Source organism: Chionomys nivalis, chromosome 7, assembly GCF_950005125.1.
Source record: "Chionomys nivalis chromosome 7, mChiNiv1.1, whole genome shotgun sequence".
NCBI classification, from domain to species: Eukaryota; Metazoa; Chordata; class Mammalia; order Rodentia; family Cricetidae; genus Chionomys; species Chionomys nivalis.
The window spans coordinates 36962668-36985591 of NC_080092.1; the positions used below are offsets into that span (position 1 = coordinate 36962668).

Sequence of the window (22924 nt, forward strand, 5' to 3'; positions counted from 1 at the left end):
CCGATGGCCACAAATGCGTCCTTGACATCCCCAGACATCTCCTTCTTGATGACGTGCTCTATGTCATAGTTGGTCATCTTGATGAACTCCTGGAAGACTGGCCAAGAGGAAAGAGGGGGAGGTGAACGCCAGCTGGGGGAGTCACCTGACCTATCCCATGCATGTTCATTGGATAGGGCTGGAGTGACAGGTAGGTTCTGGTCTCAGGGCTGTCCTAAAGCTTGGAGCCAACTAGGCTATATCATCACCTCCAGGTCTGGCCAACAGTCCCAGGTCTTGGGAGTTCTGTTATCCCAGCCTGATGTGTAAAAGGAACTATGCCCGGACCACCCAAGGAGGCCTTCCTCTCTGGGTTCCCTCTTATTCCCTGACAGGCTGGGATGGCGCTTACTATATAATAATCAAAATGACACCCAGGAGGCTCTATGTGCCCTGTACAGGGTGACTACTTTATGTTTATTGTAGGTTTGGTATCCTAGCAACCGTGGGAGGTACAACTAAAACCCCAATTCTTAGATAAGGGGATTAAGGCACAAAGACCCAGTCATCTGCTCAGCCACATAGCTAGTAAGTGGGGGGCTGGGGTCAAGGCATCTGAGTACTGAAAGATACTGAGCAGATGCATGCGAGACAGCAAAAGTCTCAGTGACAGGGGACTTCGGGATTGCCACTGCACACAGCTGTGGTTCTGTTCTGTGCCACCCTCACCCCTCTCTGCTTTGTTCCTGGCATCACCAATGGACCGCGACAGCGCACCTCAGCATCCTTAATACTACACGTTTCTGAGGTGAAATTGGCTGGTCTTTCCTTATCCTAGGTATTCTACCTGCTTTGGTAAGGCAGGGAAGGAAGTTAGCTAAGGACAGCCTAGGGCTCTGGAGTCCCCTACCATTCTACCACTGGAGTGAGAAGAAAGAATTAGGCACTTAGCTGTTCTGCTCTTCACAGAGGGCTAGGAGGTTCAGGTCAGATTTGGGGCTCCCACTACCACACTGGAAGGGGTGGGGCTCCTGCAGGCTCACCTCTGCGGAGGTGGGGATAGCTACGGGTGCACAGGACCGTCATGAAGCGAGTCTCCAAGGACGTTTTGTCTCCGCTGGGAGTGTCTGCTATTTCCTGCAGAGCCCAGTTAGGGCAAGGATTTAGGGGGAGACATGAGAAGCCATGGTTAGTACCAACTGTCTCTGCTGAGGCTCAGAGCAGGAGGGGGCGGGGGGGAGATAAGACTAACTATTCAAGGAGATTGAGGTTGGTCCCCTCTCTCCTCAACTCAAGCACAGTGGTCATTCCATCCCTCTTTGAAGTCCTCAGGACCTAGAAATGGGGCTGGAGATGGGTACAGGGACTTGGTCCTCCTACCCAGTCACCACACAATCCCTCTGGGGAGCATGGACACTTGTGTGAGCAAGCAAAAATGTCCTAGCCAGTTTCCCCCAGTTGGGGTCAAGGGCAAACAAATTTGTATTCTACCACATAAGTTTCCACAAAGATGCCCTAGCCAGCTATGACCCTATTTGCATTCTCTTTTAAAAACTCACTTTTAAAATTAAGACGAGCCAGTTTACAGGTAGCAATCATTGCTGGTGATTATACAGCACAGAGCAGGCCCGAGAGGAATGGATGAATGGCCAAAACTTGGGAAACACTAGCTTTGCTCCCAACTCCCATTTTTAAGTCAGGGTCTCGTGTAGCCCAGGCTGGCCTTGAACTCCCGATCCTCCTACCTCCTCTTGCCAAGTGCTGGGATTATGATCGTGCACCATCACACTTGTTCCTTTTTAAACTAACAGGGTCCTTGAAAGGCCCGGAAGGGGAGAGAGAGAAGCCGTGAGGGAGGGTCCCAGACATTGCCAAGTCCTGCCCCACTCAGCCCAGCGCCAGCACAGCAGGGCTGACTCAGAAGCTGGCACATCCCCGTGAAGAACAGAACACTCACCAAGATCTCAGCAGCAACCTGAGAGTGGGGAGGAGAGAGAGGAGGGAGAGAGGGGAGGCAAGAGTCAGAGGCCGGAGTGACTGGCCAGAGGACCCTGGAGCCCCAAGGCCTAGCTCAGAGTGGCAGAGGTCCCGAGAGACCCCAGGGTCACAGTGAAGGACTGAGAGGGATATCGCCTTCCTCTATCCTCTGGGCTAGAACTCAGAGCAGAAGACAGGCCTGGGAATTTGTTTGGTTTTGAGTTTTGTGTGTGCGTTGTGTTTGGTTTTTCTGAGACAGGGTTTCTCTGTGTAACCCTGGCTGTCCTGGAACTCACTCAGTAGACCAGGCTGTGCTCAGACTCACAGATCTGCCTGCCCTGTCTCCCAGGTGCTGGGATTAAAGGTGTGTTCCGCCCCCCCCCCCCCGCCCCCCCATTGAGACTAGTTAAAATGTAGCTCCCCAGAAGGGGAATGACACCCTTTATACCCAGTACCCGAGAATAGCCTGCAGGCCCCAGCTTGTATGACATCTGGAAGAAGGAAAGCCCCCTTCACTAGCCTACAGAGCCACTGGGCAGGGGACAGGACAGGCACAGATTCTCTGGAGTGAATCAGTATCCGGCTCTGTCACCTTAGCTCCCCAGGTCACAGACAGAAAGGCAGGACAGCTGAGGTCTGGGAGTCACGGGCATGCAGCATAGGGGGGCACTACAAGCACTCTCCTTAAGAACAGCTTGTGGAGCAGACATTGTGGCCAGGACTTTTGTGAGCCAAGATGCTCTAACCCAGAATGTCTGGGAATAAATCCAGCTAGTCTCCATGCGCCTGAACTGTCACCTTAGTCCTTTTCCCAGCATCCTGCCAACCATCGTATTCTCCTGCACAGACCAAGATTCTAGTCTTTATATTTAGTTTTGAGACAAGGTTTCACTATGTAGCCCTGACTGGCCAGGAACCCACTAGGTAGACCAGACTGGACTGGAACTCACAGAGATCTGCCTGCCTCTGCTTCTCGAGTGCTGGGATTACAAGTGTGCACCACCACACCTGGCTTCTTTCCTTCTTCTCTTTGTAGACAATGTGTCATTCTATAGTAGCCCAGGTAGGCCTTAAATGCCCAGCAATCCTGCCTTGGCCTTCTGAATTATGGGAATACAGAAGATGCCACTATGTTCAAGGTCCCACGGAGCTTTAAAAAAGACTAAGGGGGTTGGAAAGAAAGTTCTGTGGATAAGAGCAGGCACCGCTCTATCAGAGGACTTGAGTTTGGTGCTCAGCACCCACGCTAGGTGGCTTACAATTGCCCATAACCTCAGCTCCAGGGGAGAAGCTGCCCTCTTCTGGCCTCTGCAGGCACTGCATTTATGCACTCAAGGAAACACACACATTTAAAAAAAAAAAGTTAAGACTGAGATAGTGGAAAAGCTCTAAGGCCCTGGGTGTGAACTACAGCATCATAAAAACAAGACTTCTCTATATGATTTACATAAGTCCATATGTGCATATGTATTGTATATACTGGTGCTTCTTTTATCTAGATGAAAACGATACTCATAGTCACCAGGAGGTACATACATGGATGATGTGGCTCTCAAGTGTCTACTGCATGAGGCCAGAGTCAGGCAGCTCCTTTACCCACCCTGGAATTTTACGATCATATTCCCCATTGCAGAAATACTTAATTTCATTTTGCTTTAAATGTCAAGCAGTGATGATCCTCGTTTAAGGCTTATGGGCTATTCGGGGCTTTTAATACTTTCAATCACCTCGTTGAGTCATGGGGGGCATTGTGTGGAGTGAAGTAAGCCAGCTACAAGCACACAAGTCCCTAAAGTGATGTTTGCAGAGGGGTCAAATCCAGAGACAGAAGGCAGGCTGTTCTGGGGTGGAGGGAGAGGAAACGAGGAACCACTAGCTCATGGGCTCAGAGTTTCAGTTTTGTTAAAAGAAGAGCGGTTGGGGGCGGGGCAGCAGCGATGGCTGTGCAGTGTGAATGCATTGGATGCCACGGAAGAATGACTAACTGAGCCGGGGAGAGGATTCAGCCAAAGCACTTGCCAGGAGCACCTGCTGAGTTTGATTCCCGGAGCTCACACGGTGTGTGTGTGTGTGTGTGTGTGTGTGTGTGTGTGCGTGTGCACGCACACATCTGTAGTCCCAACACTCCAGTGAGAGCTGGAGAAAGCTTGCAAGGCCAGAGACAGGAGAGACCCTGCCTTGGTAAAGTGGGAGGGAGAACTGGCTTTGAAAGCTGCTATAGGCCGCTTCCTTCCCGCTTCTTTCTTTCAATAGTGCTTTTGATTGAGTCCTGAAACTCACTATGCAAAACAGGTTGGGCTTGAACTTGCAGGGAGCCTCTGTTGGACTTACAGGAGAGGTTTATTCTGCCCATCTTATTTCAACTGCTATAAGCAGGAAACTATTTGTATATACAAAAAGAAAGGCCAATTTGAATAACTATATTAAGTGATGACTATGGGGGGTAGGTTTTTTTCCTTTAGCTCTATTTTCTAAAGAGATAAAACCTTGCTAGTTGTCAGAAACTGAGCTGATGCTGTACCAGGATCTGCGCCTTATTCACGGAGAAGCTGCCGAGCCTCTGTCAATGCAGGGCTCTGGTTCAAAGGATCCCTCCACTGCCTCTACCCTGCTTCTCTCTCTCTCCTTCTCTTGCAAAGCAGTTGCTGGGCCAGGACCACCACTGCCCCACTAGTACCCAAGGCAGACCAGGTACCAGGCAGCCGCATTCCCTAGAGAACGGATGCTGGTGAAATCTAAAATCAAAAGCCCCTCTGCTACACCATGAGGATGCTCACAAATACTAAATAAATACCTGCTGGGTGTGTGTGTGAAATGTGGGCTCAGTAAACGATGGTGGGGTTACCCATGGTTAGCGCCTATGAATGTACTTGTATATAATTGAAAACATCTTTTGACTGGGATCCTGGAGCTTCTGACATTGTAATTCCAGAGTAGGATTGGGCAACTGGGCCATGGTTTCTTGAGCAAGGAACTGTATGGGAGATGATGGTGCTGGTCCTAGAGGGTATTGTATAAGCCAGATTGGAGTCAGGTGGACCTGAGTGCCAATCAAACTGAAGCCACTCAGAAACTGTGGGCCTGTTAAGGCTTCTTTTCTCCGCAGGAAAAACAAGATGGTACACAGAGGAGCATTAATGCCTGCTCAACACAGGGCGCCCCTTCTAAACTCTGTAACAAGGGCTTGGGGGTTGTTGGGTTTTATGTTGTTCTTTTGGAAACAGGGCCTCCCGGAGCTGAGGCTAGGCTCCTGCTCTTCCGGCCTCAGCTCCTCTCACTGCTGGGGTGTGCCTAATTTTGCAATTTCAGTTTTGTCAGGCTACCCTAGGGATTGCTGAGTTGACACTGGTGTCTCAGCCCCTGTCTGCTGGTGAAGCTGGGGGCTCAGCTGGGACTCTGGGTTGGTCAATGCTCTTTCTAGTGACCAATTGTAATTCCTAGATGCTAGTGTTACCATTGGTGGCATCGGTGCCCATCTCCAGCATGGGGCAGCTCTTGCAGCAGGTGGGGTTGGGCGGTCAGGACAGACAGAGACCTGGCTCAGGTCCATGGGGACAACAGTGAGGACCTCAGTGGGGCTCTGCCACCATCGTGCTCCTCAGGAAAATGACTTGGGGTAGCCCAGCCTCTAAGTGCAACTTCAGAGAAGCCTAAGAAGCAGAGTGGCCAGCAGCTCTGGTGACCCCTCCCCTGCCACTATTTGGTGGTATCTAGGCATCACTGGACACAAGGTACCCGGTATACATCATCAGTGAGGGACAGTGGCACCAGCCTTTAGGAGCTTGCTAAACTTTGCCAAGTCACCCCTTTGATTTTTGCCTGTTTTTTTCAGACAGGAAATTCAGACATTTGGTTCTCAGGCCTTTTTCCCAGCAAGATTCCAAACCCACTCTCTCTGGGTCAGCTCTCCTTGGGCCAGATTTGCTGTGTGATTTGAGAAGCCAGTCACCCTCTTGGACTTCCATTTCCCACTTGCAGGTTTAGAGGTTTGACCCGGACGATCTATGATTGCCTTATAGTGCTGAAGGTCCCACAGTCCACATGGGAAGGGCCAGGGAGGCAAGTTCCACCCTCCCATCCTATGCTATAAACCCTCGAGCATTTGCTTTGTAGAGTAGACCTAAACATGCCAGTCAAACCAGCCATGTCCCAGCCAGGAGTTTGCCCCACCTGACAGTCATTTCTGGCAGGGACCAGCCAGCTGTCCAGTAGAGATGGGTGGGAATCTCACCTGAGCATCTTCTCGGGCTTGGTCTCGGTTTTCTCCTCCTTCCTCGCGATTTCCCTGTCACAGGACCACCGAGAAGTCAGGCCTAAACATTCCCTCACAGGCACCCTACAGTCACCCGTAGGTCTTGCTCAGTCACTTCCCTGTATCCCTTTTCATCTTTTACAACATGAAACAATTCCAGGGTAGGCCACGTGGCCCCAGGGTTATAGGATCACAGGACAGAGCCACTCATGTGGTTCTGGTCTATATGAAAGAGACCAAAAAAAGTCACAACACCAGCCATCAAAAATGGATTCTCACAGGGTGGTGGTGGAGCACGCACGGCTTTTATCCCAAAACTTGGGAGGCAGAGGCAGGTGCATCTCTGTGAGTTTGAGGCCAGCCAGGGTTACACAGAGAAATCCTGTCATAAAACAAAACAAAACAAAACCAACAACAAAAAAGGGAAACAATAGAGATTTTAAGGTAAAACCCCAGTAGGCAAGGGGGTGGGAGTGGGGGTGGGGGCATTCTCTCTTATAGTCCATGGATGAATGGGCCTTAGAGCCATAACTTCACTCACCGTGGCCAGAGAAATGAGGATCCTCCTGAAGTGGCCAGATGTGTCTGAGCTCAGGGCATCCTCCAGGGACTTGTGATAATCTGAGATAGGAAGAAAGGTGTGAGCAGCTGCTGGCCAGGAGGCCTGGAGAGTGAGAGTCACACCTGAGCCAGGGCTGTGTCAGCAGGAGAGGTGGGACTGAACGAGTCAGCCCTTGAGGGCATCCAGCTATCTTCGCTATCTTCCTGCTGATGGGGAGGCAGCTGGTACTGATACCTGCCCTCCACACACCTGCATCAGCTCCCCAAGGCTCCCATTCGTTTGCTGGCCATTCATTTGGTTGTATTGTTGGGAAGTGATCCCAGGACCTTGTGCATGCTAGGCCGGGCTCTAGAGCTATACCCCCGACCCACCCTCTACACCTTCCAGTGGAACCTCCCCGCCTTCTCTCACTCTCTACCATCCCTCTTACACAGCACTCACTGAACCCCAAATTTTATCTGGGACCTTAGTGCCTCTCTTTCCCCACTAAAAACGACTGTGGTCTCAAAGCTCTGCAAGAGGAAAGTTGTTCCTAGAACAGAAGTCATAGTGTTTCAGAATGGAAATATAGGGCCACTTGACTGAAGCTTAACAGTTTCAAGACAATGTAGTGTCGTGGGAACTCCTTCAATTGCAATAGTATCACAGTGTGGCATAGGGTATAACAAGGCAGGGGAGACCGTTCTGAGGGTGGGTCTTCGTGTCTCTCAGGCCCCATTCCCATGAAGCTGCTCTCCCTCTTATTAGCAGGCTAAATGCTCTCTCTGCTCCCCAAATTCTATCTAAACTGTCTTCTACAACCATGACTCTCTTGGGACAGCTGACTTTCCCTAGATGGGGGGCTAGGTACACTAAGAGGTTTGTTGAAGTCCATAGAAGGGCTGCAGAGACAGCACAGTCAGTAAAGGGCGTGTCGCATGAGCACGAGGACCTGAGTTGGAACCTCAGACCCATGTTTCCAGAGCCAAACAAAACAGGCACAGTAGTGCACACTTTTCATCCTACAGTTGGGGATGGGAAGAACGGAAGCTGGGCTTCCTTAGCCATCAGCCTTGCCATACTGGCCAGCCCTAGGCCAGTAAGAGACCCTGTCTCAAAAAGCAAGGTCAACAGGAAAGGGTGCTTGTTGCCAAGCCTGATGACCAATCAAGCCTGAGTTCAATTCTTGGAACCCACACAGCAGGAGAGAATGGACTTCAGAGTTGTCCTTTGGCCTACACACACATGTGCGCACACATGTGCATGCACACACAATTTACAAAAAACAAAATAAGGTGGATGGTACCTGAAGACACACCAAAACCTGGTCTCCATCAATACATGTATCCCTGCATGCACACACACACAGCGTCACGGAGGTGGTAAGTCAGAGCTGTGGGCTAATACTGTCAGCTGGGGACTCCCTGTTTCCCAGCAGCACTGGGCCCTGCCCTCCCACACTTACCCTCCTTGTAGGCCTCATTGATGGCCCGGATTTCAGCATTGGTCCGAGTAGCCAGGATTTCAATAAGAGTCTTTTCATCTGTGCCAGCTCCCTGGAAAGTCCACGCAAAGGACATGTCCACTGCGGTGCTGACCCTGAGTACCGGTACCCACCCCATCCCATCTCCTAGTGTGTGCACTGTACCTCCATAGCTTTCTTCAGCTGCTTAGCATCATAATGGGCTGGGGGCATCATGAGACCCAGGATCAGCCTTGCCAGGTCTCCCGAGATCTCAGACTTCAGGTCAGCCATTAAATCCTGCAAGGACAGAGCCAAGGTCACATCAATCTCCGATCCACATAGAAATTGCCCCCATCTTTGATTGTGCCCCCACTAAGCCATCCCATACACACATGGGTCACTGATCACAAGGAACTAGGGGAACAGAGTGACCAGAGGCTAGAACATTCCGAGACCAGGTGGAGGTCTCATTACCATGAAACCCCCTGGAGCCTAATGATACAGAGCTGGCTTTGACAGGCTGAGCTTCACTAGGGAGGTGTAAAGATCTGAGGCCCAGACTAGGGAGGGAGGACCCTTACCCGGCCAAAGTGAGATTTGAAGGTCTGTCGGATCTGCTGCCGCTGGGCATTGCTACGGTGTGTGATGATGTCGATGATGGTGGCTTCATCGGTTCCTGGATCACCAAAGCCACATGCCTCAGAGGAGGTTCTGTGGCTCAGCTTTCCCAACATCCCCCCACTGCGAGTTCCCACCAGTCTCTGTCAGGGTAAAGGCCTGGGTTGGTGGCCATGTGCTCCTGGCCCTTCTGGGATCCCTGCCCCAGGCGCCTTGCTTTCTCTTGTCGGGCCACTGGATGAGATAAAATGACATCCAGGAAGGTGGGAGGCGCTGGGTGATGAGCACCTGGTTGGCAGGTGGGGTGACAAGCGATGCGTTGGGTGCCAGAGCCTCTGAGTTCTAATCTTGGCTCTGGCAATGGCTGGCGACCTTGGGAAGGTCCTTTTCTCTTTCTGGGACTCAGTTTCCACACCTCTAACATGAACAGGACCAAGTAACCACCAAGAGACCCTTCTAACCCTGTGTTCTCAGCAGTTAGTGACTGTCTACGTAGAGCATGTTGGCTGAAGGCATTGCGGCACTACCTCCTGCCTGTCAGGTGAGTGCCACCAACCTCAGGTCTGACACAGGGATCTAATTTTCAGAGCATTTGCCCCCATAGTCCCACAGTCATAGAGATGCTGCTACGTAGGCATTACTCTCCTGAGAAGAATTCACTGAGACCCAGGAGGTGCAGGACCCCTTGGGAGTAGCTGCTGGGTATATGGGAGGAGGAAAGACACTAGAAGCCAACCCCAAATTCCCTTTCCCAGCAAGGGCTTCCCAGGCCCAGCTGGGTGCAGGCAGCTGGCCATCCACTCATACAGTGGCTTTCTTCTCCCACTGTTAGCAAACACAGCCTGGAGGAGCCAACGGTTGCGGTGCTTTGAGTTCTTAGGTCAATGGACTCCATTTTACACACTGGGAAAGTGAGACCCAGAGCTGTTTAAGGACTTATCCAGAGTCACATCGAGTCAACACCTAAAGTTCCATGGCCAGTACTTCCTTCCACACCAGGCTCCTGCTCAGAAACTGGAGGAGAGACACTTAGGTGTCCAGAAAAGACTCTGGTCAAGTTCATTCCAAACCCTTTCCTATCCTTCCCTCCTACCTGAGGTGGAGGAAGCTCCCACACACTCCTCCCCATCCTGCAGAGCCTAGCTAGAGGTTTCATCTCTCCCTTTGCCTAGCCCCTTGCTGCCAAACCTTCCAGGCTGCTGCCTATGGGCCTTCTCTGGTCCTCGTCATCCTTACCGATTCCCTTCATGGCTTTCCGCAGGGCCTTGGCATCAGCATCAGGGTTGAAGTCATTGGCTGCATACACAGTACCCCTCAGCTGTGAGAAGGAGAATGACGCTCAGCAGGTGTCTGGAGGCCCCTGGGGAGTCAGATCTAGAGAGGGGCATGCAGAGTGGCAGGGGCTTTCCAGGCTGAGTCCCAAGCCAAGCAGCCTGGGAAGAAGGCACAGCAGACAAAGCCCACTCAGGGCTCAGAGAGCAGAGAGTCTCAGGCCCGGAAACAGGTGAGTGCTGGACAGGAAAGGGGGTGGCTCCTGCAATCGGACTTGGCTCAGTCCCATCTCCAGAGACTAACCATTCCACTGGGGCCCCTCAGCATCCCACCCACCCTGCCCGGTGCCCTGATGCTGATGTAGACATGGCTCCTCCATAAGGAGGCCAAAGGACTCAGAAGCAGAATAGTTTCCAAATTTTAGTCATTACCCAATGGCGTTCATGCTGCTTCCTGTATTTGCTATTTCTTTTCTTTTTTTTTTTTTTAATTTCGCTTCAGTGGCTTTTGGGTTTTACTGTTGTTTTATTTTGTATAGAGACAGGGTTTCACTATGTAGTAGCTCTGCCTGGTCTGGAACTCCCTAAAGAGACCAGCACGATCTCAAACTCAGCGATCTGCTTGCCTCTGCCTCCCTGGATGTTGGTAATAAAGTGGGCATCATCACACCTGATCTTTGCTTAAACAGTTTTATTTAGAATAATTTGAGGAAAGGGTGCTTAACATACTAAGAAACATCTCAGCCCCGACAGATCTATCTTGAAGTACACTTAGTTAGATCAGGCAGGTCTTGAACTTATAGAGATCTGTCTCTGCTTTCTGAGCCCTGGGTTTAAAGGCATGCACCACCATGCTTAAACTTTTATATATACTTTTTTATATCCTTTGTGCTAACAAGTGCCTGCCACATAACGGCCATTTAAAAAAAATACTTAACACATTAATAAATCGGTAAAAAGATATTCTTCCATGATGGCAATTAAGCTGAAAGCCTCCTGCTTGCTAGGCAAACACTCTACTACTGAGCTATATCCCCAGCTTTGAGATAAAAATAACTTTATACTTTATGTACTATTGCAATCTAGAAAGAATGTATCCTATGTCATTAACAGGTGATCACCCACAACAATAAATGTAGCGCCTGGCCCCACTCAGGTCACCAAATTTAAGACAGTATTGCTTGCCAAGACCACAGAACTTTAGGCCAGCTCCCTCGGCTCTCTATGTAAAAGGGCAGCCAGCTTGTACAACACAGTTGTGCAGCATCAGGTCTTGCCAAAAGCACTGAACTTAAGGCCTCTGTGTCTAAGGGCAGCCACCTCGGACAGCACCAAGCTGATATATATATATCAGCTTATATATATATATAAAACCTGAGGTCTCCTGCAGTGCTAGTGTTCACCTTCAAATTTAGGGAAGAGTAGAGCATCAGACTTCAAGAGCCTTTGGGCCACTAGGACTGCCATGTATAACCCCCTTTCTTGAAAGGTTCAGGCACAGAGGCCATGAGGAGGGTGAGGACCCAACAGTGTCTAGATTGGTTTTCCAGGAGCCTCTGTGAAACCTTTCATCCTTTGCCCCCCTGCCCCCGTATGAGGGTGCTCAGGAGTACACCCCCGAATCCTAGGGGTACCCTCTGCTCTACCGAGGGCAGCTCAGTATGCGAAGCCCAGCTGCCAGGCCCAGGATGCAGAGGCCCCCAGGGAACCAGCCCAGTTTCACTGGAGGAAGCCCTGTTAGTAGAGAGCAGGCAGAACAAACACTTCCCAGGACTGTTAGAACCAAGGCAGGAATCTGGAAGCTTCAGGTGGAAGACGTCTCAGCGCGGGTTGGCCACCAGGGGGCAGTTGGGGGTCAACCAGCTCAGCGGGAAATGCGCAAGCAGAAGTGTGGAAGGCAGTGATCAAGAGATCAAGCAGGGAATGGGGAGGGTCTGACCTCGACTCGGGACACTGCACTAAGTTCCCACATCTGATAGGCCACCTGTGCTGCCTCCGGGAAGAACTGGCCAGCCGCACTGGAATGGAGGGGTTCGGGGAGAGGATGGGAGGGAATGTCATCATGGGCAACACCCCACATGTCCAGCACACTCTTATGCCCAGTACTCACATACAATCAACACACACACACACACACACATTCTTGTTTTGTTTTTTGAGACTGGGTTTCTATGTAGCTTTGAAGCCTGTCCTGGAACTAGCTCTTGTAGACCAGGCTGGCCTTGAAGTCACAGAGATTCACGTGTCTCTGCCTCCCAAGTGCTGGAACTAAAGGTGTGTGCCACCACTACCAGGCTACCCACACACATTCTAACACAAAGACACATAGACCACTTAAGACCACTTGGTAAGATCACAATGTACACCCTAACACATGTACTCTAACGCGTGCGCGCACACACACACACCTAACACCAACACAGACCTATCTGGCTTCTTCTCCAGCCTGAGTTCATGAGAGGACCCTCTAGTCCAGATATTCTTCTGTCCTCCCTTGAGCTCCTATGCACTGGAGCTTTCCCCAGCAGCCTTGTTGGTCCCAGGCCCAAGTAGGACAGTCCCTCAATCTCTTCTTTCTTCCATATAGCATGGGTGCCTCCTGTCTCAAATCCCCTCTCAAATAAGCCAAGGGCGGGCTATGGTTGAATCATCCCCATACCTCTTTTTCAAGGCACCTGGACACGTGAGGGGCCAGTGTGTGTGGCACGGGATTTGTGGCCTCTGTGGCCCAAGCATAGTCAATGGGAAGCTCTCATATCCCTTCTTTAACTGGCCATTGAACCCTGGAGAAGGAAGTCAAAGCACCCACAATTTCCTGTGTATAAATAGGTCATGTCCTGACATAGTCACCTAGCTTAATATTCCAGGAAGGGCCCCTGCAGCCCGTCTGCCGCCTCATGTCTTTCCCCAGAAAGCACTGGAGGTCACAGGAAGAAGCCAAGTCAATCCTCATCACCAGGCCTTCTTAGAGGTGACTCCTCAGACCTTCTTCTCCGGCTTTTTTGAGTCAAGGTCTCACTATGCAGTTCTGGTTGGCCTGGGATTTACTATGTAGGCCAGGCTGGACTCACAGAGATCTGCCTGCCTCTGGTGTGTGCCACCATGCCCAGCTTACGTCCTCTGAGTTCTAATTCCTGGTCCAGACAGCAGACTGACTTCTAAGTTCACACAGCAGAGAGTTCTATGTATAGTAGATCACACCTGTTCACACACACACACACACACACACACACACACACACACACACACACCATTGACAGCAGAGACTGGAATGCCACAGGCCACTTTTCCCTCGACTGGCATTCCAGCCTCAGAAGAGATCCACAGTCATGTAATCTCCCATCTACTGGGGACGGTCACCAGAAGAGTCAGGCCACCCTTCCACCCTGAGGCCCTGAACCCCCTTACTCATCGTCTCCTCCACACAGCTTCAACAGAGCCTTCTTGTATTCGCCCGAGGTATCATTCTGGGGAGAGAAGAGGAAAGGTGACCTCAGACACAGCCACGGCTCTTCTGGGACAAGTGGGGGTGGGCAGAGCACTCACTCACACCAGCCCTGCCTCTCCTCCTGCCTGCAGTGGCTGAGGCCACCAAACAGTACAGTGTGGGTCACTATCCAGCAATCAGCGCTCTGGGAAAGACGGGAAGGGACAAGTCTCTGGAGTAGGTCATCTGTTACATTTCCTGAGGCATAAATACTTCCAGTAATAGCCATCCACTGCCATGCTGATGTCATTAAAACACGGAATTCCCAGATGCTTGCTATTCTTCGTGACCCTGGCATTCCCCTGTCCCAGGTGCAGCACATCCAAGGGAAACATTCCATGGAAGTGCAGTTCCATGAACAAACCCATGGGAAACCGCTCAAAGTCAAACGACTATTTGATGAAGCCACATGACGATATAGATGTCTTATTCCTTGAGACTTTGAATGGGCCTCAAAATATTTATGGCTATGAGAAGTTCCAAGGAAAAGAACCCGTGCAACAGCATCGTTGCTTATTCTAGATTTTTCCAAACTTATTTCCCCATGGAATGTCCAGGGCATGATACCCATAAAAATCCTCTCTGGATACCATTTATGAGTACAAATTGGATCATTTCCCCTGTGGGCTTATAAAAACTACTATGTCTGATGATCTCTTGGCAAGGCCTCATGGGACGGCCACCCCTGAGATAGCACTAATTACCCAGCAGACTCCAGCGTTTTCTAATTAATGCTCAGTTGGATACTTCCGTGAACTCTGCACAGACTGTGGACACCCGCTGCTCTCAGGACAGCACCCTGGCCCTTATAGAATATTTGCAAGCCCTGTAGGATCAGTCATGCCTTACTTTTCTTTACTTTTACTTAAATGTATGAGTGTTTGCCTGCAAGTATGCATGTGTACCATATGCGTGCAGTGCCTGAGGAAGCCGGAAGTGGACATTAGATCCCCTAGAACCAGAATTATAGTTAGCTGTGAACCCTCATGAGGGTGCTGGGAACTGAACCTGGCTGCAGGAACAGCCAGTGCTCTTAAAAGCTGAGTCATTGCTCCAGTCTCCATGATTTCTCTGCTCCCCTGCCCACCTCGTCCCTAGTCCTGCTCACCTTGATCATGCTATACAGAGACTTCTCATACTTGGTTCGGAAGATCTCACGAATGTCAAGCATGTCCAGCTCGCTCCTGGAGACCATGATGCGGATCAGGGTGTTGTCTCGAGTCCCCAGGCCCTGGAGGACACAAGGGCATGAGGGACAGCACTCATGGCGAATGCCTGACCATCTGCTCTACACTTTTGGAGTAGCCAAGAAGGGCTGGCCACGCTTGGGGATCTCCCATAGCAAACATTCATTTGCTCTACTGTGCCATGGAAATATCATAGGTGTCTGTGCTATATGGGAGAAGGCCTGGGAAATGCTGTCCTTTGGAACACACCTAGAGGGACAGCATTATGAATGTGGAGAGATAACTGACAGACGCCAAAGTGTTTTCTAAAGTGGTCTGATATACATACATAGGAATATTCTGGTTTGTTACATATTTTTATGGTTTAAAACTTTTTAAAGATTTTTTTTTATTTTTTTTTTATTTTCGAGACAAGGTTTCTCTGTAGTTTTTGGTGCCTGTCCTGGAACTAGCTCTTGTAGACCAGGCTGGCCTCGAACTCACAGAGATTCGCCTGCCTCTGCCTCCCGAGTGCTGGGATTAAAGGTGTGCGTCACCACTGCCCGGCTAACTTTTTAAAGATTTATTTTTATTTTCATTCATGTATCTACTTGTATGTATGCCATATGTGTGCAGGTAACTGCAGAGGACAGAAAGGCTATGAGATCCCTTGGGTTAGCGTTACAGGCAGTTGTGAGCTGTTTGATACAGGTTCTAGGAACCTAACTCAGGTCCTCTGGGAAAGCAGTAAGTGCTCCTAACCACTGTGCCATCTCTCCAACTCATAAAACCTTTCAAAATTACCTTTATTTATTTGTGTGGGCACACACATGGCATGGAGTGTGGATGGAAGGCAGAGGTAAGCTTCGGCAGTCTGTTCTTGCCTCCCGTCATGATGGTCCAAGGATGAACTAAAGTGTTGGGCTTGGCAGCAAGCACCTTTACCTGCCAGCCTGCTTTTGTGCTTTTGTGACAAGGTTCAGGAAGACCTCGAACTACAGATCCTCCTGTCCCACCAGCCAAGCTGTGGGAATGCAAGGACGCACCACTTGGCTCTGCTTGCTTTCTTTCTTTCTTTCTTTCTTTCTTTCTTTCTTTCTTTCTTTCTTTCTTTCTTTCTTTCTTTCTTTCTCCACCCACTTATTTATTCACTTATTAATTAATTCATGAATTAATTGGATTTTTGGACAGGGTTTCTTTGTGTGTCCTTGGCTGTCCTGGAACTTGCTCTGTAGACCAGGCTGGCCTCAAACTCACGAAGATCTGCCTGCCTCTGCCTCTTGAGTGCTGGGCCCACATCTTGTGGTCCTCCTGAAAGCTAGCTGAACATGAACCTGAGTGAGTCAGCAAGCAGATGCTCTATGATTTCTACCTCAGTTCTGTGCTAACTTCCTGACTTTCCTCAGTGATGGACAGTGTCTTAGAAGTATAAGCCAAGAAATCCTTTCGTCCCTTAAATTGCTTTTGAACAGAATCCTTTTTTTTTTTTTTTGGTCCCATATTCCCTACCCCAGTCCTGGTCACAATATTCTATTGCAGCATCAAAAATCAAGACTCTTTCTGGCCACTGGACACAAGGATTTGGTAAAATCCCCGCAGTCTTGAGGGCATAGGCAGAGGCTACCCTCCCCCAATCTCTTTCTTACTATCCCGACTACTTACCTTCATGGCCTTGAACAGCCTTTCAGCAAAGTATTCTGGGGTACTGCGGATGCACTTCACTGGAGAAGGGTAGGGAAGGGGAGAGGAGGAAAAGGTAGTCTTAGAAAAGGGAAGGTACCCATAGGGCTCTCTCGCTAGGTCCCTCCCTTTTCCCTTCCCCTCTATTTTCAGACCTGGGTGTGCTGGGAAGTGCTTTACAGCTGAGACCTAGCACACACCCTTTCATTACTTTTTATTTTGAAATAGTTATTTGCTAAATTGCCCAGGCAAATTTACTCTCGTAGCCCAGGCAGGCCTTAAACTTGCAGTCTTCCCCAGTGATGGGAATTGCACACGTTACCAGTTGTTCCTAACCTTTGAGGGTCACCACGTTCAAAGGCAGGAAGAATCCTGGCTTCTGATGGCCCTCAGCCCCAGAGTACCTCTAGCTTTAAACACAAGGGAAGCCTGTGTGTGTGTGTTTGTGCGCGCGCATGTGTATGCATGTGTACATGCGTGCGTTGGTTGGGAGTGATGCACACATAATCCCAGCACTCCAGAGATGGAGGCAAGAGGATCGGTGAGTTGAGGCCAGCATGGGATATAGGAGATTCTGCCTAAAAAATAAAAATAAATAGATAAATAAAAGTAAGCAAGAAAGAAGGGGGCTGGAGACATGGCTCAGCAGTTAAGAGCACTGGCTGCTCTTCCAGAGGACCTGGGGGTTCAATTCCCAGCACCCACATGGCAGCTCACAGCTGTCTAACTCCAGTTTCAGTGGACCTGACAGCTTCATACAGACATACATGCAGTGTACATAAATAAATAAAAAAAGGAAACAAGACTGTGCATGTAGCTCAATGGCAAAGACCCTAGCACCAACTAAGTCAGGCATGGTGTGGTGCGTGTGCTCACGCACATGCAGAGACAGAGGTAGATAGGTGGTCAAGGGCCAGCCTCAGCTGACTCATAATTCAAGGTCAACCTGGGCTAAATGAGATCATGTCTCAAAAACAAAACAAAAACTAACCAACTCGTGGCCTGGCTATGCTAACTCTTAAAATATCAGACTGGCAAAGAATTCAGTAAGTCCGGTCATCCTTCCACCTTCATTTAACAGATGAGAAAACCAGGGCCCTTCTAGGCAAGGAGACTCGCCCCAGCTGAGCAGGATACTAGGGAGAGGTCCTGGGTTTGAATCTGGACTCATCAGCTTCTGGCTTCCCTTACAATCAAGGTAACCCTGATCTATTACAAGCAATTCCTTGATAAGGGACTCAGTCTCTATGCACTCAGGTTCTTCACCTGCTAAGTGGCAATATGGCGGTGGTGGCCCCTGCCCTCTAAACACTCAATACCGTGTGGTGCCTGGCATGCAGACACACCAAGGTCTTTGATGGCTTTTATCTCAACCTAAAGTGAGTGTTTTCTACCCTCATCACACAGGACATCGCTGTCTATGGCTGAGTTCCTTCCCATCCCCAGCCTTAGCCATGCTGCTCAACCAAGCCTCTACCACCTGCTTTTCTCTACTCTAACTCCACCCCGTGGGAATCCCTTTCATTCCAATCCCCTTACTTCTGGGATGACATCCCCGACTCCATTGCAGTCTCCAGTACATACCCACAGCCAACATCAGCTTCTCAAAGTCTCCAGACAGCTCCCCTCGGATACTGGCTTCGATGGGCTTCCCTGTGGTCTTCAGATACTCATCAAACACTGAGGGAGGCAGACAGACAGACATGCCATGCCATCTAACAGGGCTGCCACAGCAATAACAAAAGATCACAGACTTTTGAAGGAGATGGAGAAATAGCCAAGAATCAAACGTTAGCAGGAGGCTGGGGCTGGCACTTCGGTAGTGTGGCTGGGAGGTGACAGAGTTGTGTCGTGTCTGCTATACAGGGCTCTATCTTGAGACAGGGCTACTAGTACTGTCCTGGTAATAACTCAGGTAAGGAACCTCACAACCCACAACGGGGCTAGTATTTGGTTTGGAGATCAAGTGGCTCTTGTGTACCATCATTAGAAAAGGAAAAGAGGAAGGGGTTCTCAGGGCCACCTGAGGAGGTGCTGCAGTTTTTGGGAACTCACCCAATCGGAGGTGTTGTTTGCTACGGTTTCCCAAGATATAGATGAACTGGGCCTCGTCTGTTCCCCATTTCAGTTCCCCCGCCTCGTACAGGTCCTGAGAAGGAAGAAGAGAGGGAGACATAACAGAAAGAACAAACCCAGGGAGACAGGACAGGCGCAGAATAACTGCCTGATCCTGGACAGGGCAGCTACTTGTGGCCTCTTAACCTTTCTTCCCATCTTCCTGTTTGTGGAAACTCCCACTCCACCTTCACTGATGAATCAGACATTCCCCCCCCTACTTCTTCCAAAAATACCCTGTGGTCTGTCATACGGCTCTTTCCTTCTCTCCCTTTCCAAAGATCCCATAATTTCCTCTTTCTGCGCGTGTGTGTTGGGTGTATGAAGGCGTGTCAGAGGGTCAACCTTGGGTTTTGCTTCTTAGAAATGATCCACCTTGTTTGTTTGTTTTTTGAGGCAGTGTCTTCAACTTTTTACATGGTTGCCAGGTTCAAATACAAATTACTATTTTACTTCAACACACTCTCTGACTTCATTCATACGTGCTGAAATAAACCTGCATCTCTTTTTCTGATGAAATCCTATAAAAAACAAGCTGTGATTCAGGGATTCCTGGTGTTTGATATAAAAGACTTCACCCTTACCCCACCCCAAGGCCCCTGACCGCTCCCCTTCCATAAGGCTCCTGACTGAGCCATAGAGACCTCCATCAACATCGCTTACCTGGACATCCTGCTGGACCAAGTCCTCACTCACAACATCGTCATTCTCCCGGGTTCCCTGGATGGAGAGACAAGGGAGTGTGTATTTCCAATGTATGGAGCCAGGGGTTGGCCCAGGAGAGCGACTGAACAGGAGAAAAGCCCAGTGTTTATTTTGTAGAGAGTTGTAGAGAGCCTCTCCCTGACCAAACAGGAGTCCTGGGAATGAGTGACCGAGGTCCTTCTGATACCTCCATCCCAGGGTGGCGGACAAAAGTCCTGTACTTTGTAGACAGAGTTTTAGATGGCAAGGCCACAGGTCCTGGCATTCTCCAGGCCATTTCATGACAATGACCAAGGGGTAAAGGATGGTACAGGGTCTCACTATGTAGTCTTGGCTGACCCAGAACTTACTACGTAGACCAGGTTGCCTAGAACGTACACTGAACCTTTTGCCTCTACTTCTCAAGTGCTGGAATTCTAGGCATACAATCACATCCCACCTAGAGCTACACATTCGTGTGCTAATACCAGGGTCTCCCACCCTCCTTACCCAAGAATTTACCCATGAGGATTTGTGACTTGCATCCTAAGGTCTGAACGCTCAAGCTGTGAAATACCAGTTTTCCTTATTCTTTTATGGCACTGCCCAGGTCCAATAGGGTAGCTTAGCAACGGGAAGGTACTTGACAAGAACTGGGCTAGCCGTGCTGGGCTTTACTCCCAGCAATGCCAGTGTCTGAAGCTGGCCTTTTCCTCTGGTGCTGTGTGTTTTAGGGTTTCACAGCCCTCAACTCTCTCGGGGACTGTGGCAGAGTCAGCAAGTCTACAATGTGCCACGTGACTTACTTTTGAGATGTGGAAGCAACATCCCTGACTCCAGGATGTGGAGCAGGAATCTCCTCTCCAGAACACGTGGCTTTGAAAAGGGGGCAAAGGTCACACTTGCCCAATCCTGATAACTACCTGGCTGGTTAACATGGAGTATAGGCTGCTATGGTAAGGGGGTGGACTGGGGAAAACACTATATAATGGGGAAGGGACTGACAAGAAGGAACAGAGGTGGTCTGATTTGTGTGTAAAGCTTTATACAGTTTGCACCTTGGGGCTGCATTTCAGTCACAACAATGCTTGTCTCCTGGATGTCTGTGGTCACAGATTCTCATAGGGCCAAGCAGACAGAAGACAGAGCAGGGTAGGCTCTCCAACCACTGCATATATGCATAGTTTCTACGAATCAAAAGAATACAGAAATCTGGCTTTGGGGTAGGATCTTTCCATTTCTGGGTATTATTAATAAGCATAAAGCTGCTCTTTAAGATTGTAATTATGTATATATGATTTTGACTGTTTAAGTGGGTGCATGCACCTGAGTGCAAGTGTGTGCAGAGATCAGAAAAGGGTATCATGTCAGATCCTCTGGAGCTGGAGTTCCATGCAGTTCTGAGACACCCCATGTCGGAGCTGGGAACTGAACCCAGGTCTTCTGGAAGAACAGCTAGTGCTCTTAACCACCAAACCACCTCTCTGGCCCCCATTGTTTAGTGTTTTGAGGTCACAGGTAGCTCTCCTTGAGTTCATCTTCTTGTCTCCACCCACCCAATAATAGGCACACACAATCATGTCTGGCTGTTTTCATGTTGAAAAAATGAAAGAAAAAGCAACCCGACATGGCAGGCTGGACTTGGTCATGACGGCATAGTTTATAGCCTCCTTAGAGGCCTTCAGGTGAGCTGGAGGATTACAGCTTGGCTGAGGGGAGGCAAAGCAGGTAGGTCTCTCCCTGTGCGGGCACTTGAGGAGGGGAAGGAGGATATGAATGAGGCATTTGTCTCCATAGGGCACAGCCTGTGTAACACAGGGCATTGGGACAAGGGTAGACCAGCAGACAAAGCCTAGGCTTCAGAGTGGCCTCTCAGGCTCCAAAGGATGAAAGAATTGGGAATGGGCAGTGATGGAGGCCCGGCTAGAGGAGGCCCTTACACCCTGTAGTCCTCCTAGGCCGCTTGTCTGAGAATCAGTGAAAGGAGCCTGTGACTCCTATGGGGCGAGCTGTAGGGAGGGGCACATGTCTGCACATAGACCCACCTGGAGCAGCACTACCAGCATCTTCTGGAAGTGGCCGGAAGTGTCTCCAATGATGTCAGACTCCAGATCTCGCTCATAGGCTGTGGAAGGAACACAAGGGTTCTAGTCTCACCCCCACCCAAACCTCCAGGATCCAGAACTGAGGTCTTTTGTTCCCCCTGCCCCCATATGATTAGCTATTGTTATAAACCCCATGCTACTATGGCCAAGAGCCTCTTTCCAGCCACTAGTACTAGGATAGTAGGAAGTGAATTCTTCCTCCTTCCGTCCCCTTGTACCATCCCACTACATCATCATCCTCACCTGGGCAGAGGGGTCTTCTACCCACAGCGGCAAAACAACTGTCATAGAGTTCATATCTGATTGCAACACGGCTGACTTGCTGCTGGACTCTGAGCAAAACATCAGTGCTCTGTTGGCTACAAAGTCCTCTCCAGCCTCATCTGGGCCACCTAACTTACTGCTGCACAGGGCTCTATACACCACTGTTCCCTCCGCCAGAAGGACCATCTGTCACCCCATTCTCCATACAACAAGTTCCTCACTTCCTCCTGAGACAGGTTTTCTGACATAGGTCCTCTCTTGGGGATGTCTGGTTCCTGTTCATTTCCTTCGTAAAATCTGACCACTGTGTCATTGTTATTTTTCTCTGAGACTCACAGTTATTTCACAAGGCTACAAGTTTCAGATATAGAGACTACACTGCTTCTATCTATCACTATCTCCTGAGAACCTGTACACTGTCCAGCACAGAACAGGTACCTACCGCATGGACAAGACAGAAGGACAGTGGATAGATATAGAGATATATATGTATGGGAAGATGGATATGGATGAGTAAATGGATAGATGGATGGGTGGATTGATAAGTGTATGGACAGGAAGTTAGATGGGTGTTGGATGGATGGATAAATGATATATAGATGGGTGGGTAGATGATGGATGGAAGGATGGGTAGGTGGTAAATGGATGGGCAGACAGACAGATGGGTCAGTGGGCAGATGGACAGTGGGTAGACAGACGTTGGATGAATAGATGATGAGTTGATAGATGATGGTGGTGGGTAGACAGTGAATGGGTGGGGAATGAGGGAATGGATGATGGATGGATGGATGGATGGACAGATGGATGGATGGATGGATGGATGGATGGATGGGTTGATGGATGACAGATATGGATGAGGGGTGGATGGACGTAAGAGAAAATAGATGGACGGATGCTGGATGGATGGGCAGTGTGATGATGAAGGAAGGGTGGATAGATGGGTGAGTGGGTGGATAACTGACGGTCAGAGAGATGGACAGGTCAGAGGGAAGGGGGATGGTAGTCTCAGTGTCCCCACCACCCTTGCAGTCTGAGTGTCATTCCCGCCCATCTCACCATCTTTGTATGCAGCCACTAGCTGGTGCATCTGCTCATTGGTCCGGGAAGCCAAAATCTCAATGAGACACTTCTCATCTGTGCCAACGCCCTGCAGGAGAGAAGGAACATGTGGGGTAGAGCAGAATGGGAAGCCTTAGCTACAAGGGACCCTGGAGCAGCCTGCGCTGTGTCACCTCCTGCAGCCATGGTGTCTTTGGTTCAGTTTTTAGGCATCATTTGGGAGATGCCATCCTAAGACTCAAGGCATGGGTTCTAGTCCCA

At 49.8% G+C, this 22924-nt stretch overlaps 1 protein-coding gene across 2 annotated transcripts in view; it reads right to left on the reverse strand.

Annotated features, from left to right (window-relative positions):
* The window catches only part of Anxa6 (annexin A6), a 54315-nt gene that overhangs the window by 7795 nt on the left and 23596 nt on the right, over window positions 1-22924 (reverse strand). Inside the window, exons 6-23 of one of the 2 annotated variants that reach the window (XM_057773273.1) lie at window positions 22661-22751; window positions 21281-21360; window positions 19215-19271; window positions 18492-18585; window positions 18021-18116; window positions 16419-16477; window positions 14699-14821; window positions 13512-13570; window positions 12043-12121; window positions 10069-10150; window positions 8796-8890; window positions 8398-8511; window positions 8215-8305; window positions 6750-6829; window positions 6188-6241; window positions 1937-1954; window positions 1023-1116; window positions 2-97 (exon numbers count right to left, since the gene is read on the reverse strand). In XM_057773273.1, the coding sequence (XP_057629256.1) occupies window positions 2-97; window positions 1023-1116; window positions 1937-1954; window positions 6188-6241; window positions 6750-6829; window positions 8215-8305; window positions 8398-8511; window positions 8796-8890; window positions 10069-10150; window positions 12043-12121; window positions 13512-13570; window positions 14699-14821; window positions 16419-16477; window positions 18021-18116; window positions 18492-18585; window positions 19215-19271; window positions 21281-21360; window positions 22661-22751 (1462 nt within the window). The remainder of the gene's footprint in view (window position 1; window positions 98-1022; window positions 1117-1936; window positions 1955-6187; window positions 6242-6749; window positions 6830-8214; window positions 8306-8397; window positions 8512-8795; window positions 8891-10068; window positions 10151-12042; window positions 12122-13511; window positions 13571-14698; window positions 14822-16418; window positions 16478-18020; window positions 18117-18491; window positions 18586-19214; window positions 19272-21280; window positions 21361-22660; window positions 22752-22924) is intronic. The other variant, XM_057773274.1, reaches the window with a different exon arrangement.